An 18576-nucleotide genomic window follows, 5' to 3' on the forward strand; every position below is an offset into this window, starting at 1 on the left:
CGAACACACTTGTTTTAGAGAGGAAACGACCTTTATGGATAAAAACCTCCCGAACGTGTGTCAACGTTTAAATCAGCGAATTATTTTTAAAGCAGCCTCAGTCTTCCTGTGTAAAACAGTGAACAATTAATTTGCTGCACTGCGTCCACTTTTTTGTAGTTTCTAAAGCGATTTGTGTTATTTAAAGTGTGGTTTTGTAGTTTGGTTAGTTTGGGAGTGAAGGAACGACGAGATGAAGACTTTAAAACAGCAACAACACGAGCTCACAGTTAACCTGCCGGTAAAGCCGTCAACGATCCCCCGAAACTCAATTTCCCAGAAACCCCTTCTCTTTAAACACTGACTGCTGCTACTTAAAGGAGCAGCGGTCTCTGGTCTCTGGTGATTGTCTCCAGAATTTGGCTCATCAGTTCTGTGTTTTTTCTTAATTTTTTTGTGAATTTACGTGACGCCGTGGGATGCAAACTGAATGAGTGACAGATGGGTGTCCGGCGCTGTAACGTGTAACCAGGTGATGTAAAAACCGCTCAATTTTTACCCAAAAATGTTCAGATAATAACTGAGATTAAGAAAACTGGAAATAAAATTATGAGAATTTATAAAAGTTGTCATTGTATTTATTGGATGTTTTGGGGACTTTTTCAGGGCGTCTCTTGGGTTGGTTTGAAACGGCGGGAGGACACACGTGCACGATGATCTGTGCTTCAGTCAGCCACCAAAAATGATGCAGCAGGCTGAATCATCTTACCGGAATAAAGTCGTTCTTCTTCATACGAACCACATCTCCGACCTGGATATTCCTCCACTTTGACTCTTGAAACCTAAGAAACAGAAAATGGTTTTAAAGACGGTTTCAACTCGTTTTATAAATCAAAATGATAGAAAATTAACTTTGTTCTGACCTGCCGTCCAGCAGGACCTCACACTTCCTGTTGTTGATCTCTTTGTCCATCCTGTGCCGCGCCTGGAGGCAAAAAAAAATTAAAAGAGACGTCAGGGGAAACCATAAACCATAAAATATAGAACTTAATATATAAACAAATGACAAGTCAGTCAATTTATGAATCTCTGCTTGAAAGGTTTTTTTTTAAATATATTTTATCTACATCAACCATTAATAAGAAAGAAAAATCTCTTAAACATCTGCATTTGTTTAAAAAAAAATAAAAACCGTCTTGTATAAAATGAAATGTAATTCAAGTTATTGGTAATTTTTTTTATCAATGTTTGATGAATAAATGCAGGTAGCTAAAGCCTGAGCTTGAACCAGTTTTTTTTAAAAATTAACAAAAATCCAAATTCAAGCTCCACTTAGTGGTTGAAAGGTGCAAAGAAATCTTTTAATTAATTTTACCTTTTTAAAAATAAATTCCACTTTTTATATCTTACCTCTTTACTTTTATTGTAAATCTTTACTATGTTTTACATTGTTATATTATATTATTTTATATATATCAATTATTTTATATTATTTCATATAATATATAAAATATATTACATTATATTATGTTTATTCTATATAATATTATTTTATATTAGACTGATTCTACATTTTTTAGTAAATATTCTATTTATTTATTTTAATGTATTATTTTTTATTGCTCTGTAAAGCACTTTGAATTGCCTCTTGATTTTACCTTGTATATCTTATCTCCTTATCTTTTATTGTAAATTTGTATCTTTAATTATGTTTTTATTTTCTATTGCCCTGTAAAGCACGTTGAATAGCCATGTTGTACAAAATGTGCTAAACAAATAAAGCTGCCCTGCCTGCTAACAGCACAAAAACCCTGAGGTGAATTTAGCAGAAAAAAGGGGTCGTCTCACCAGATCGTCCACCAGGTCTTTGATGGCGGTGATTCCCAACACGACGACCAGGGGAATCAGCGTGGTGTACCACGGCAGAGTGGAAATGTCGGGAATAATCTAACAAACAAACAACAGAGTTCGCTTGTAAACGCTTGTTTGTTGTAACACTGTCAATCAGAAGAAAAAGGGTTAATCTTTTTTATTGATGTACCTGTAAGATGAGCAGAGCCAGGAAATAGAGGTTGGCGACTCTCTTGAACTGCTCGTACAGATTCAGAGGGATGAAGGTGAGGACGTTGTATTTGTACGTCTTGATGGCGTTTCCCTGCAGAGAGGAAACACAAAATAATGAGCGCAAAGTCAGTGTTTTGTCCCGAGCTGTTAAACTGCATAAAATATACATTTTAACCCTCCTGTTATACTGCGGGTCATTTAAAGTTTAAGAATACAGAAAAATATCATTTTTCATGGTTTTTTTAGCACAAAATCACACACAAACAAAATGTACTCAAATACAATATAATATACAAAAAATATAAATATTGTTTAAAAACTGAGATGTAAATTATAATTTAAAACAGGAACATTAATACACATGTCCCCATAACAGAAACTATATAAAAAATGTTGAAAAATAAAAAGATTTTTTTACTAATGTACAAAAAAAACCAGTTTGAAATTATTTTTTTAAATGGAAAACAAGTGAACTGTCATCAGTAAACCCTAATCTGTAAGAGGTGAAAAAAGTGATTATGCTGATTATCAATAAAATTGATATTATGGAGCTGTAGATAATGTCATGCATGAAATATATACTACTTTCAGATGGCTAAATATGCATAAATGGGTGAACTGTTCAATCCTGTGGCCTGTTTTGATCCGGTTAACGCTCAATTGTGCAGCTTGTTAACGGGCGAGTAATGTCTGAGGAGAAATAATAAATTATATTAAGATTTTTAAATTTGCTGTAAATTAATTTCCTAGGATTTGGCTGTCGGTTCCAGGACATTTGCACACGAATTCATTAAAAAAAGGTGACGCTTGTATCAAAAACTATGCACATTTAAAATTCATACTTATATTTTTTAAGGTAGTATTAACACACCATTAGAGTGAAACTAATGCATTAATTGCATGATTTTTTTTTTTGCCACCATGCTTTCAAACTCAAGTCAGTGTCAACGGGATGCTGCAGAGCTCAAATTTCCTTTAATTGGACTAAGGAGCCTATAATACTGCAAGAAAAGCATCCCCAGAGCAGGCTCTCTTTACTGAAAAACGTCCTCGTCAACAAGGACTAATGAGAGTAAGTGGTTCCCAAATTAGCCGCCAGTGTCCTGGTTGACTGTGCAGGCGGTGGCCCAGTTTGTGGGGACGTCGGTAATGAGACGAAGCTGCTTATCGTTACAGATAACCATCTAAACTCTGACCAGTTATATCCTCGAATCAGCTGCAGGACAAACAAAAACATTCATCAGTTTTTGCAATCTCTCCAGCAGCTTCCTGTTAAATTTAGGACCCTAAATATGCAGCAGGTTACTGTTGAAGTTGTCAGAAACTTGTTCTGGCTTCAGGCCGACTGAGTCTCGCCGCATCTAATGTGTCTGTCATTGAGATCGGCTCAGGTTGACGATCAGGTTTCTGCGTCCACAAAGACACAAAGACACAGTAACACTGTTCACCAGCTGCTAAAAAAACAACGTCCCAGCACAGAGTCTCAGCATTTAACCAGCTGAAGTTTTAAATTACAGGAAAAGTATATCAAATTATAATTTTTTCCATGTGTTAGGGTGACCAACTCAACAAAAGAGCTGAGCCATAGAAAAGCAATGATCTATTTTAGGTATGAAAAGGTTTTTAGACCAACGCCCAGTTGTCAGTTATTCACATGCTTTCATTAATCTACATCATCATCGAAAAACAAACAACGAAAAAGCATCTGCAAAGCAAATAGCTCTTGATAAACTTCAAACATGACCTTTCAGCAGCTCAGGGCGCCCTGATGGAGTCTGACATGACTCAGCAGAAACAGAGAGGTTACATCCAGAGGAAGCAGAGACGAGAAAAAATATCAAATCCACACAACAGGCTTCATTATTGGCATTTTACTTTAAGTTCAGGTGATTTCAGTTCCTTAATAAATAAGAATCTGATGCCTCCTTTACTTTGTACATCACAGCAAAATGCAAGAGTGAACTGAACATTGAAATAAAGACGGAAAAATGGCTTCATGAGTGCAAATCACAACACACTGCTACAAATTCAAAGACAAGGAGAAAGTTTTGGTGGAAAAATGTAACCTGCTGCTTCATTTCACCTCAAATTAAGAAAAAAACTAACTGGTTCACGACAATCAATATTTCGCCATCCAGCAGGACGATGACGCTGCAAAAAACTGCTCTGGAACACGATGACGAAGAGCTCACGGCGTCGTCCGCTCAGTCGGTGTTCCTCGGGCCATTTCTGAACAGTTTTTGAGGTGCGGCATGGCACACTGGCTGCCATCGGTATCTGTGTTTGTGCGTGTGGTGCAGCAGCACTTTGCTTTGCAACAAGATGTAATCACTGGTTTTAATGGTTTGGCTGATCGGTGCATAATCAACATCGCTTTTGGTGGTTTATATTTACTTTGCCATCAAAGAAAAACAATCATTCTGTAGAGACTTAGTTTATTTTCCGTGTCATGCACTCAAAGAAGATATATTAACAAGCTGAAAAAGTGAGAATAATGTGTTATATTATCCTGGTAAGAAAACAGACTAATTGATTTATTTATTTTTTTTATCTGTTTTGCTGCCTGTTTGTCGTTTTGCATGTCTCCAATCTTTACATCACCTTCATATTGGAGTTAAAGATTTGTGTTTAGGTGTTGATATGAGTTTTGAGCTCCGGATCTTCCAGAGCATGTTAAACACCCAAACACCCAAACCTCACTGGTCCTGTTTGTTTATTATGTCTGCATATGTCCCTCTAGAGGTAATTATTATTATTATTAACTTTTTCTCTAATTCCTTGATCATTTTGGGGTAATTTCTTCAGCCTTCTTCACATGTTTCTGAGAGAAATCAGACCAATTTTCTACAGACTCAAAGGGTTAAAGGACAAAAATTGAATAACTTTCAGAGGATTAAAAAAACTGGTCAGTATGTTAAATGGCTAATTTAAAAAAAAAAAAAAAAAAAGCTCTGCTCTTTCTCTGCTCAACAATATCCTCAGGATTAGTTTCTACCGTGAGCGGCAGGGAGCGAAAATAAAGACGCCTCCAGACAAAAAGAAGAAAGCTGCATGTAAACAGCTGAACTTACAGAGTATCTGCTCTTCTTGATGCACAGGAAGACTTTTTTCTGAAACTCTGGCAGCTGGTGATACGGTCGGTCGTTGGCTTTCACCTTCCACGGCATCTCTGAAAAAAAAGAGAAAACGTTATTAAAAATTGTTTTCTTCACGACTCTTTTTTTGTGCTGCTTTCAGATGCCACAAGTTTTTAAACGTCTGTACGTTCATTTGTTTAATTTTTTTTTTTTCAAAAACATGGGAAAAAAGGCAAACCGAAAAAATACATTTAAAATAATAATTATAATAATTATATTTAAATAGTTATGGGAATTGTTTTTGAGACCTGGGTTTAAATGATCAATTATATATTTAACATTATTTTTAAAGAATTATTATAACTTTTTAGCACATTTTCCCCCAGATAATTTCAAAAGCATGGGAAAAAAAGGCAAGAAATATTCTGCAAATTTCCCAAAAATTAGTTATTTAATTAAATTATTTTTAAAAAGCTATGGGAAATTTTCTGGAAAACTATGTTTAAATAATGTTTTTATTTATATTATGTATATGTATATATTATATTTTACATTATTTTTAAAGAATTATCATAATCTTTTTTGTATTTTTTTTCCAGGTAATTTCCTTTACTTTGTTTTTACTGTCCATCTTTGTTTGTTTTGGGGGTAATTTTCAGGAAATTTACCGCCTCCTTTTACTAATTTCTTGCTAAATTCTGGGTCACTTCTTCTTAAGTTGCTTGTTTCCTTCTTCATGTTTTTTTGAAAGAAAATTTTCCCCATTTCAAGGGGTTAACGTACATGTAAGGAACTACAGAATAAATACTATTGTTTGAAAATGAAATTTGAAAAAGAGATAAAAATAATTCAAAATGAATGAAAACAAAGTCATTAATGTGTTTTGAGTGACTCACCGCTCGGTCTGGCGTCCACCGGGGGTTGCGGGGCTCCTGGCGGCTCTTCTGGTTCCCCCTCAGAGCTTGCGTCCAATTCGTCGTCCGTCTCATCGTCGCTGTACGGCATGACCTCATCGTCAGGCCCCAGGGAGCCATTGGAGTCTACACGCCGCCGACTCATCTTTGCAGCTCAGGCGTCTCTGAAAGATAAACGCAATATGGAATAATTTCGATTTTTTGATACATACACATAACAAGTCTCAAGACAAGAAATCATGACCCGGTCACTCGAGATAATCCACAGGCCTTGCTGTGAGCTGTTTCATGTAGGAACTATTTTCTTTCTACCAAACTACACCCACAAAACGTATCACTGTGCAGAAGGAAGCGTGCATCTCCTGCCAGCACCGCTGAGCTCGCTAATGTTGCAGCTGAGCCGAGGAGGACGCTATTAATATTGACGTCTCGTGGCGTTTCTCGTTTTCATGGTCTCTCATCCACGAGACAATGCCCGCCTCTCTCTGCGTAGTGATATCGTTATTGGGTGCAATTTCACAGAAATTTAGAAAGGATTTAGAAAAACTTTTTGATAAAGTTTCATAGATTGAAAAATGGAGACAGGTTGATGAAAAACTCAAAAGGAGGAAGAAAAGGAACGCCCCGACAGTCAGCTGACGGCTAAAAATACAAAATACATTCTCCGACATTTGTGACTTTGTGAATCAAAATGCATCCTCAAAAAAAAAAGCAGAAACAGAACGCAGAAATGGATTTACTGTATCTACTTTCTGTACTGTTAAATAATGCATCATTTAAAACTGTCCCACAGTTTGCAAGAAATCAGTAGATTTGGAAAATTATTTTTAAAGAAGCTAGGGAAAAATGTCCAAAATATTGTATTTATTATAAACATTATTTAATTTTTTTTTAGCAATTTTTCATATAATTTTCTTTTTTTGCTTTTAGTCTCATTTTAGTCTCATTTTGCAATTTTTTGGTGTAATTTCTTGCGTTGCTTATTGCCTTTTTCCTAATGTCTCTGGAAGACATCAAGCTCATTTTTTCAGGTTTCAAAGGGTTAAATTGGTTCACAGCCAACAAAAATAAGAGGAAGCTTTTGTAACAAGAACATCAACTTTGATCTATTGTGTACAGACATCAGTGAACATGCAGGAAATAAAGAGCTGCAGTTCAGGTTTACCGGCGTTTCTGAGAGGCAGGTTTCTGCCAAACCTCCTATTGATCCTATGGTGTGTGTGTGTGTGTGTGTGTGTGTGTGTGTGTGTGTGTGTGTGTGTGTGTGTGTGTGTGTGTGTGTGTTTGTTTGTTAAAGTGTCATAATAAATATGCATACACATCTGCAGCTCTGAGGAATGTGAACACACCTTCTCGTCCATCGTCACCTTCTGCTCAGGACTCGCTAACGTTCAGCTGATTGACCGTTTTTATCAGTAACATGACGGCAGACGTGTCAGCGTGAGCAGGAGACCTCACGTTAAATCCATACGGCTTTTCCCACATAAACCGGGACTTTTGATGTTGCACATTTCTAAAAATGTTTTTTAAATGATTTTTTTTTATTAATAACTTTTTAATATATTATAATATATATAATATATTTAATTTAAAAGTTTTTTAAGTAAAAAAAGAGAGGGAAAGAAAAAAAGGAGAAAAATGACAAAATATAAAATGAAAATAAATGACACCTTTTATCACAACCAGAGACTTTTAACACAGAAATTATCACTGGATTTTCAAATTTCAAACGCTTCTTGAACACATGATGTGGGACGCATTTTCCCTGGAAAATATTTGAATTTAAATAAATAAAACAGCCATATAAAAAATAACAACAACAAAAACAAAAACAATAATAACAACAACAACAATAATAATAATAATAATAAAAAAACAGCCAGTTTCTGGACCATGACCCACCACTGCGCCACTGTGCTATAGTACCAAAATGTATATTAATCCGCAGTTGAAAATAGTCCCAAACAAAAGCAACGTTTCCTTATTTGAACTTAAGTGTCTGGCAGTTTTAGCAAATTATTGAGCCTTTCTTACAAATGAAACAATATATTTGTTGTTTTTAAAGATTTGCACCTTCAGCAGGAACTAATGGTGTGATACAAAAGAGGAATTAGTTTGTTTAATTAATTATTGGAAGAAATTCGAGAAAATTCTTTGTGTTTCACAGTTTGATAAAAGCAGAATTAACTTTCAGTTTTTGAGTACAAAATTAAGTATGACTTATTAATTATGCAGCTTCATAAATTATCTGTTGACGTGGAGTCACATAAACATTTTGCCCTTCGTCTGAACATATTCAGACATCACTGTCTGTCTTGCAGAAAAAATTGACAGTCAGAGCGCAGAATGAGTTCCTGGCAGACAGATCCACTATGTCGTTGGCGAATCCTAAAACATCCACGAACAGCTCCACGTGAGCAGGTGCCGGCTTCGGTTTGGCACTTCCCATCAGCTGAATGTTTAATGGCGTGAAGGAGTCCATTAGAACAGCTGATAAGGTTCATTAATCCGGTTTCCAAGAACAAATGCACCTAAAAACGGCTCCGCGGGGTCAGACGAGGACAACTCAGGACGCAAATTTGTGAAATGGAAGAGTTGGACAGAAGAAAATGGTTGTTTATATTTTTCAATCTGTTCATTTTCGGTTTTATCACTGAAGAGCTTTTCTTGGTTGGTATTTTATTTTATTTTAAAAAAATAGTTTATTGCTGGTGCACGGTGTGCAGGTCGTAAAAATATATACTATTTTGTGTAATTTTATTTAACTTTATTATAACAGTACTATGTTTTTCTTTATTATAACAGTACTTTAATTTTAACAGTATTTTAGCTTTATTATGACAGTTCTTTATTTTACTTTATTGTAACAGTACTTTAATTGTATTTTTAAGTAATTCAACTTTATCATACCAGTTGTTTAATTTTATTGTACTGCAACAATACTTTAACTGTATAACAGTACTTTTTGACTGTATTTTAACAGTAATTTAACCATATAGTAACAGTATTCTTGAAACTCTTTAATTTTGAAAGTAATTCAACTTTATAATACCAGTAATTTAACTTTATTATAACAGTAATACCATATTGTAATAGTACATTGCAACAGTATTTTATTTAACATTACAGTCCATTAACTTAATTACAACAGTACTTTAGTTTAACTTTTTGACAACAGCGGTCTTTAAAAGTTTTCAGTACTTATTAAAACTTTATTATAACAGTATTTTATTTAACTTTAGAAAACAGGACCTCATTTAACTTGTATCAGTACTCTATTAACTGTAACTATGACAGTACTTCAATAACCTTTATTGCAGCAGTACTTTGACTTTATAATAACGGCGCTTTATTTAACTTTATTGTTTCAGTTTAGAGATTTCAAAATAGAGATATATACCCTGTATCACGATAAAACAATACTGCATAGTAATTAATTATCCAGCTCGATGTCAGAGTTTCCAAAAGCTCAAATTAAAAGCAAATTTAGTGAAACCAGCAGAGCTGCAGCTTCCTGTAACTGATCATCAAAACTGAACAGTTTGAGCGAATGAGCTCCGGCTGGTCACACAAGTCCGTACACGAAACGTGAGTGAGGCGGGGGAGGAAAACAAAGACGACGAGAGGAGGGAAAGAATGAGAAGAGGGAACCCTGGCAGCTCAACTCAGAGCACGTACTTCAGAAAAGTACTAAATACTTCACTTTTTAGTTTTTCTTCCAGCTGACAGCAGTCAAGACCGAATAAATGTGTGTTTACAGAGCAAAATCTCCTTTAAACAATTCAACAAAAAGCACGCCCAGACTGCAACAAGTCTTCTGCAGTTTGTGTCAAACTGAACCAAAGGACATCCGAGGTCCTCACCTAAAGATAGACGTGCGTTTTGTCCTCAACATCCAGTCAAACAGCGTGCCACACCAAAGGAGTACACAAACTAAAGCCCAGCGTCACGCCTGCTTTCGTCTGTTTCAGAGACACGTCGTCGCTGGAGGTGTTCACAGGGTTAAAAAAAAGGTTTCCTTGATTGTGAAACAAAAAACAAACCTGTCTGTTTAACCTGGCTTAGAGACATGCCTCAATGCACGATTTATTGAAGGTGCTGGGTGTATAATAAATGTTGTATCCAAAGTACTACATAAAGTACAAATTCTTTACTTGTTTCTCTTCATGTCACTTTATTCTTATATTCCACTACATTTAAGAGGGAAATATTGCACTTTTTACTTTACTACATCTATTAAAATCCCTTTAGTTACTTTACAAATGAGGATTTTTGCATTAAAAACTTAAGACTTTATAAAGTATAATGCGATAAATTAAATTAACAGCATACAAGTACAGCTGCAAAGATCAGTTGATTAATCAACCAGCTAATTGACAGAAATTTATTATTTTTGATAAACATGTATGTCTTTTTTCTTTGGTTTTAAATATTCCATTTTTTTTTGGGTGCTTTTATTTTTATTTTAAAAGTTTAGTTTGTGGGTTGTTTTTTATTTATTTATTCTTTAATAATTATAATTATTTTTTAAAATAATTTTCCCCATTTTCTTTTATGTTTTTTCTTTCTGGTTTTTTATTCTTTTGCAATTTGAAGTTTTTGGGGGTGTTTATTTATTATTATTATTATTATTATTATTATTATTATTATTATATTTTTTACTTTATTTTATTTTAAGATTCTTTGCATTTGGTATTTTTATTTTTAACACTTAAGCATTTTTTTCCTGAATATACTTACTTGCTTTTACTTAAGTAAAATTTCAGTTCAGGACTTAAACTTGTAACAGTAAAAGTACTAATTCGACAGTATTCCGAGTCACCAGCCGAAATACTTTAACCCTTTGAAACATGGAGCAACGTCACTTTTCTTATGTTGCCTTCAGAACTTTTAACACACATTTAAACCAAAAACATGGGGGAAAGACAATGAGCAACTATGTAAGAAATGTTCCAAAAAATTGCAAGAAATAAGTAGTTTCATTTTTCAAAAAAAATAGGGAAAAATGTCTCAGGGAAAAAAGAACACAAGCAAAGGAAAAAACATATTAAAATTATCATAATTACATATTTAAAATTCTTATTATTAGAATTATTAGAACACTTATTTTCAGGACTTATTTTAAGCACTAATTTTCAGGAATTTTCTTGGACATTTTTTCTTTTTTTTCCCTCATTTCTTTTGTTGCTCATTACCTTCTTTCCATGTTTCTGAAGAAAATCAAGTCAATTTGCTCAGATTTCAAAGGGATGAAACACTAGCTGGTAAAGTTGGGAACAAAACATGGTGCCATAGTTGCTAAATTCAGCTAAAATAAACCCAAAATGCAGAATATTAGGGTTGTCGATTGGGCGTTTCTTACACATCTGGAGTTTTTATGTACGCAGCTTTTACTTTCAACTAGAGGTCGACCGATTTACCTATTTGGCTGAATAATCAGCGCAAATAATAAATTTTACAAACTACTCTTATCTGCCTCAGATATTGGGCGATGCCAACAACTTTTTCCTGTTCCAAACTATCCTACTTATTTTATTTATATTAACCTAAAAAAATCCACTATCACTTACCTTTATTTTAAACTTTTTAGGGACATTGAGGGCCCATTTCTATAAACAAACTTTAAACAAGAAAGAGCAGAAAATAACAAGCTGGAGTAAACAAAGTTGAAGAAATTTAGGAGATAAACTGTTAAAGATGTTTAGAAAAGTTAAGATGTCTCCGGTGGTTTTGCAGCAGAGATCTTTCTACCGAGTCTGAAAAAGAGCCTCATTAAAAAAGACAAATTCATCACTGCTCTGCACACCGCAAACAACAACAACAACAACAACAACAAACGACTGGAGGCTCAGCGGCTGCGAGGATCTCCCGTCTCAGAAAACAGGTTTTGGTGTCTTGGATTTGTGCCAGGGTGTCGCTATGACAACAACAAAGAGGCGCTGGGAGGAGGGGGAGGGAGTCACGCAGTGGGTCAGAGGAGAGCATACCTGAGAGACGACACAGAAACCTGAGAGGAGGGAGGAGGTTCAAACCCCCGAGCTGAGGAGGAGGAGGAGGAGGAGGAGGAGGAGGCTTCCCCAAAAAAAAACGCTAAACGTGAGGAGAGACTCTGTTTCTTTGCTTTTGACCAAAACAATAAAAATACAGTGTGGATTTACGTTTCCCTGTTCATGATCCAGCTCTAACGCTCTGTAAAGAAAATACACATATATTGCCTATAAGCTTTTTAAATATCTAAGTATATTATATACTAGATAGATTAGATCGATTTTTACTTTAAATAAATTAATTTTAATTTTATTTGCATGTAAAGCACTTATGATAGATGCTGTACAAATAAAAATTCTAATGAGAATTCTTATTAAAAATATATTATTATATCATTATTATCATCAATAAATTGTTATTATTATTATTATTATTATTATTATTATTATTATTATTATTATTATTATTATTATAGTACAACTTTTTATATTGAATTTTCCTTGTGAGCTTTGAAGGCAGCCTTTATTGTATGAGCAAATATATATATATTATGCCAAAAAGATTTATCATCACAAATTCAACGTAAGACAGTGTTACTAATTCATTTATATGATCACGACTTTATTAAGGACACAAAAAAGGGATATCTGGTCACTTTTTTCACTTGTTTTTTTTGTTTTTGTTTTTTTGTCTGTTGCTGAAGCCTCCGTGTAAAAAGCAAATATTTAAATGAAATATATTTTACTAATTATTTCCAGGATGAGTTCCTGATGAGACAGAGATCTGGGTTTTAGCGGAGAAGAATGTGAAGTATTTGTGCGTGACTGAGCGCTCGCCGGCGAGAACAGATGCTATCAGTCAGATGAACGCAGAGTCGGGTTTCTGCAGCACCTGAGGGGAATCGTTTCGAGCCGTCTGTGACAAACAGGTGTGAAAGCAAAAGAAAAACGGCTGCCTGTTCTCTGCTGGATTAATACAGTGACTCTGCACAAATATCAGCAAACCACAAACTCTTTAAGAGGCATTAAAACCGCATGCTTGACATTTTTTTTGCGATCAAACTGCAGATGTTTTATGCGATGCATTTTAGTATTCTTATTATGCTGTAATGGTATCAAATTATTTTATTTTGTTATTATATCTATTTTTATTTTAAAAATTGAACCAGAACAGATGTTATTACTTGATTCATTATTATTTGTATTATTTGTATAATAATTAAATTATTATTTTTGTTTGTTTATTTGATGAAGTTACTTTCATTTTTGTTTTGTTTTTTATTATAAAACAGGGACAATGTGTTTTTTTACCATATACAGTATTTTATATGAATTTTTTTTATATGTATCTATTTTTTGTTTACTTATTTGTATATGTTTATTGTATTAAGTTAGGCCTACTTTTATTATCAGATTTCTATTGGACTGACTTTTGCAGTTTTTACAACGTAATTGACCGGGAAAAAACTTTTCTCTTCATGAATTGATGCAATTTGTTTGTTTTTTTTTCTTTTTTGCAGAAGCATTTCTTAGAAGATATTTTTTCTTAAAATGTTCAGAGAAGTGTGAATAACTGTAAAAGCATCAATGTGAGGCTGTGCTTTAAACCTTTGGAGCACAAGCAAAATGGTTTGATGTCTTTCAAAAAACATGAGAAAAGGCAATTGGCAATTTGGCATTAAATGTCCTGCAAATTGCTAAAAAAAAATAAAAATAAAAAAAATTAAAAGTCATAAGAAAAAAGGCCTAGAGGAAAACGATATTTATAATTATATATATATATATATATATATATATATATATATATATATATATATATATATATATATATATATATATATATATAATTTTTATTTTAGCAATGTTTCTGGTAAATTCCTGTTTATTTTTTTATCTTTATTTTTCTGCTTATTTCAGGTAATTTTCTTGTAACTCTTTACTAAATTCTTGATCTTTTTGGGGTCATGTCTTCTTTTTTTTTGAAAGAAATAAATCCAATTTGCTTAGGGTTGAATGGGTTAATAAAAGGCAGCGTTATCATCCAATGATTCTGAACCGTTAGAGCATTTTAACCAAAAGACCTGAAGTGCAAACTGTGATAACATCAGTGGTGTGTCACACTGCACAGGTTGGAAAGAAAATAGAGAAGTCAAGTGAGAAGAAAGGAGACAATAAATTTCATTAATAAGCTGCAACCAAAAAAAAAGACTTCATAAAAGTGCAAAAAATATCAGATTTTTTCTTTTTTTGCAACAATTTTAAATATATAAGTAACAATATTATAAATACAGTTTACTGGGCATTTTTCTCCCATTTTTTGAAATCTAATAATCCAGATAATTTCCATGTCACCTTTTACTATTCTTTTGCAGTTTGTGGGACATTTCTTTCCAAGTTGCTCAGTATGTTTTTTGAAGAAATCAAACCAATTTTTCTGTTGAAATGCATTTGATTGCAGCACAAAAAACAACCAGTCCACTGTGTGTGTGTGTGTGTGTGTGTGTGTGTGTGTGTGTGTGTGTGTGTGTGTGTGTGTGTGTGTGTGTGTGTGTGTGTGTGTGCGCTGGCTGTCAGTGGAGCCTAATGAAGGTTAATGAGTGTGAACAGAGATGCTTCAGTGTTGTTCTCACAGCTGGAGTCCAGACGATGAGTCCATAACGTGACAGACGGTCCCTGAGCAAGGCACCGATGCTGCCACAGTTAAAGGTTCAGCTCTGGATTTTTGACTTTTCTCATCTCGGCGTAAAGCCACAGTCGTTTTGTTTCCCCTCAGCAGGAACCATGATACCAACGTGAGCTCGAGCAGTGCTCCTCCAACAGCAAACAAACATTGCTCGCTCTGCAGGCAAATTTTACTCGATTCCTCATTTCCCTGCGGTACCGCCGACACTTACGAGTGATGACTGAAACCTCGGCAGAGCTCAGGCTGAAATCGTTTGTGGCAGAAATGCTTGTGGCCGGATTACAAGTGCCTGTGTTTTTTTGCTTGGTTGATACATATTAATGGTATTTAATGAGACTGATAAAGGATACTTAGAACAGATATGCATTTACAATAAAAATACAAATATTTGTCAAAATTTAGAATATAAAAAACTCCAATGCAAAGATTTGTTCAAATGCCTTAAGCAAATTAAAAATGTAGTAAGTTAAAGTGCAATAAGTAAAATCTTAAAATTAACCTAAAAGAAATGAGCAGCCAGTGTAAATTCATTAAAATTGGTGCAACATGTTCCCTTTTATTGGTTCGAGTTAAATATTTGCTGCTGCATTTTGCACACTTTGACATGGATGATCGCAGATCTGCTCTTCAGTTAAAACAACAACATCACAAACTGACAGAAACCTTCAGCCCCAAAAAACACATCGAGAAGCCACGACGCCTTCGCCTCAGCTGATCCTTCAATCCATTTGCCTCTTAAGACAATTCAAATCCTCAGCCGCTGGTTTCAAGGTCAACCATTTCCATACGGAGCCAAACATTTCCTAATCAAACAACTGGAGTTTGCTTCGGCTGCAGAAGGAAGCTTCGCTGTTTGTTTATGGAAAAACACCCGGCCTGGTTGGACACACGCGCCCAGGAGCCGTCGCTGTGTTCACACACAACACCAGCTACAAACGTGGGTGTGTTTCACAACCTACCTGAGGTGTTACACTCTTCGTGCATATGTGCACGGTGTAACAGAAGATACATCTCGCTTAGAGGACAGAGGTGGCTGCAAAAAGTTTGGAATTTGAGCAAAAGTAGCATCTGTGGTTATCTCAGCTGAATCTGACTCTAATGGAGACACGTTTCCACAGCAGGAGGTAAACCAAAGCAGAAGTTTTGCCAAAATAATGCAAAACTCAGGCACATGCCGGGGGGGCCCAATGTGTCAGGGGGGCCCATGGTCCTCAGTTGCAAAATGCGACTGAAAATAAGATTTACCGACATGGAGGAGACTCAAAATGACCACAGAGACACAAAACGACCCTAAAAAGGATGCAAAGGTGCTGCAAAGAGACACAAAATAAATACAAATACAGGCTAAATGACCTCAGAGAGAAACAGAGCGACCAAAAAAGGTCACGCAATTACCTGAAAAAGACCAAAACAACCATAAAACAGCCTCAAGGAGACTAAAAATGACTAATAAGCAACAAAAACTTACCAAAACACATAAATGAACTCAAAGAGACATATAAATGCCTCAGTAAGCCACAAAATTATCACAAGGAGACCCAAAATGACAACAAAGCGACATAAAATGAATAAAAAGATACAAAATTACCTAAAAGAGATACAAACGGACAAAAAAAGACAGAAAATTACCTCAAAGAGTCACAAAATTACCTTTGTAAGACACTAGATTACCTCCGAGACACAAAATCACCTCAGCATGACACAAAATTATCTCAAAGAGAGACAAAACAACAAAAAAGACACAAAATTGCCTCAAAGAAGAAAAAGAAAGACTGAGGTAAAGTTTCTTTTTCTGAAAATCATTAAGTAAGTTATCAAATTTAAACAATGGTACCTTTCAAAACGATGCAAAATCACAGATGTGCTATTTTTAACAACGGTTTTCATTAGTCATTGTGAGTACGACTCTCGATTGTGCAACACAACAGAGAAACCAGGAGCAGCAGGGCTGGATGTCATTGAAGCTTTTTCAACAGGACTGCCAATGAGTGACCTAAATTTAAATCCTAAAATTCAGTTTCACAACACTTTATTTTATGGCTGCGCAATTAATGCAATACTTTGTTATAGGGCTCGACCGATATTGGGTTATCAGGGCTGATACTGATACTGATAATTATTAATTAGTGAGACCGATAACCGATATCTGGTACTGATAATCTTTTTTTTTTTAAATCTTTCTGTCAATATTCAGAATATAACAAACACCAACATAAAACTTCACTGAAATGCTTTTGATGAATGTTTAATCAAAACTGAAACTTTTTCCTTTACTTTTGATTTTCAAACATTTAATAACATAAAATTACCTTTGATACTTACATACAGTAAATAGTAAATATCAGATAATTTCCCCAGCTAAAATTGTAATCGGTGACTTAAACTGCTACCAAAGTGTCTTTTTTTGGTAAGATATCTGCACTTTTGAACGTAAACTGAAAATCTATCTTTTTAATCTGGCTTTATTGTAATGTCTTATTTATTCTAGTATTTTTAAGACCCATTTTGCTAACTTCATCTGTTGCTTTTGTTTCTTCAAACTGTAAAGCACTTTGAAATACATTTGATTTGTTTGAAAGGTGCCATATAAAAAGAATTTGATTATTTGATCGATTCAACACTGACTGCTGTTGAACTACTTAACCCTTATTTAGCTACAACAAACAACATAAAATAAACTTTAAAAAAGGGATAGCGGTGCCAGAAACACATTTTAAAGCCAGAGCACAGAAACAAAAGGAGAGTTAAATTAAAAACTCCAACATGAGCTATAAAATGAACGTTTTCAACTCATGTTTTAGCCCCAAAAGAAGTTACAAGCAGCGAAGAAAAGGTGAGCAGCAGCCGCCCAGGTGAAACACTCATCTGCTCTGTGAATTTTAAACACTTTTTAACCCTAAAACCTCACAGCAAACACACACAGGTACAAGTGTGACTGGACTTACTTGGTCTCCTTTGTAGATGATATTAATAAAAAGCTGAATCCTGTTCTCAGTCGATGTCCGGGCGTTTTGTCACCGCACCATGTTTTCGCTCTCTTCCTGCTTGTGGAGCTCCGGCGGCGGCTCCACGCCCTTCTTCCCCCCGCCGCCTCACCTGCCGCTGCTGCCGCCTGCAAACCTGCCCGACCGGTCCGGCAAGTCCGACGCTCAAAACGACGACAACCGGCTGGTTAAAAACAACGCGTGGCATTCAGGGAGGATGCAGCTGCAGGAGGAGCGAGCGGAGGCGCTCTGGTCACGTGACGCACAGGTAAAGGTGTGTGATTGGATTCTTAATTAAACCAGGTGGTCGTTTGCAGAGGAGAGCCTGCCTGCTGCTGCTGCCAGCAATTTCATTTTTTAAAATTGTTTTTATTTTAATATGTCTGACTTTTTTGTGACTGTCCTCAAATTCTGATTATTCTCAATTTTTCAGTCATTGTCTATTATTTTTGTTCCCATTTTAAACTGCTTTGAATTAATTAATAATGTTGTAATTGCACTGCGTATTTTCTGTTTTATGTATTTCTGTCTCAAAACTTTTTTTAAAAAGTGCTAAGTCTGCAAAATTAAAGTTTATTTTTATAATAATTATTATTAGCATTATTTATTTTAATGGCTTCAGAAGAGCATTTGTGTTTGACATTTGAGTGAAATAAAAGTAAGTATGTAACACAATCCCCTCATTTCAAAGCCTATAAGGGGATGTTCTCTATTTATGAGAAGGGATGGGGTGGTGCAAACAGTTATTTTATTCTATATTATATTATATTATATTATATTATATTATATTATATTATATTATATTATATTATATTATATTATATTATATTATATTATATTATATATTAATTAATTTTCAGAATTTCTACCCTTTAAATGCCAGTTTTT

At 34.7% G+C, this 18576-nt stretch overlaps 1 protein-coding gene across 1 annotated transcript in view; it reads right to left on the bottom strand.

Annotated features, from left to right (window-relative positions):
* Positions 1–17939, bottom strand: part of atp8b1 (ATPase phospholipid transporting 8B1) — a 36059-nt gene extending 18120 nt beyond the window's left edge. Inside the window, exons 1-7 of the mRNA XM_088071525.1 lie at positions 17650–17939; positions 6017–6198; positions 5115–5212; positions 2021–2134; positions 1828–1926; positions 903–964; positions 749–821 (exon numbers count right to left, since the gene is read on the bottom strand). Coding sequence (XP_087927651.1) covers positions 749–821; positions 903–964; positions 1828–1926; positions 2021–2134; positions 5115–5212; positions 6017–6179 — 609 coding nt within the window. The 5' untranslated portion in view covers positions 6180–6198; positions 17650–17939. The remainder of the gene's footprint in view (positions 1–748; positions 822–902; positions 965–1827; positions 1927–2020; positions 2135–5114; positions 5213–6016; positions 6199–17649) is intronic.
* Positions 17940–18576: the final 637 nt, after the last annotated feature.

The sequence above is a fragment of the Plectropomus leopardus genome, chromosome 20 (assembly GCF_026936395.1).
Source record: "Plectropomus leopardus strain MGB_pleo_1.0 chromosome 20, ASM2693639v1, whole genome shotgun sequence".
In the NCBI taxonomy this organism is placed as follows: Eukaryota; Metazoa; Chordata; class Actinopteri; order Perciformes; family Serranidae; genus Plectropomus; species Plectropomus leopardus.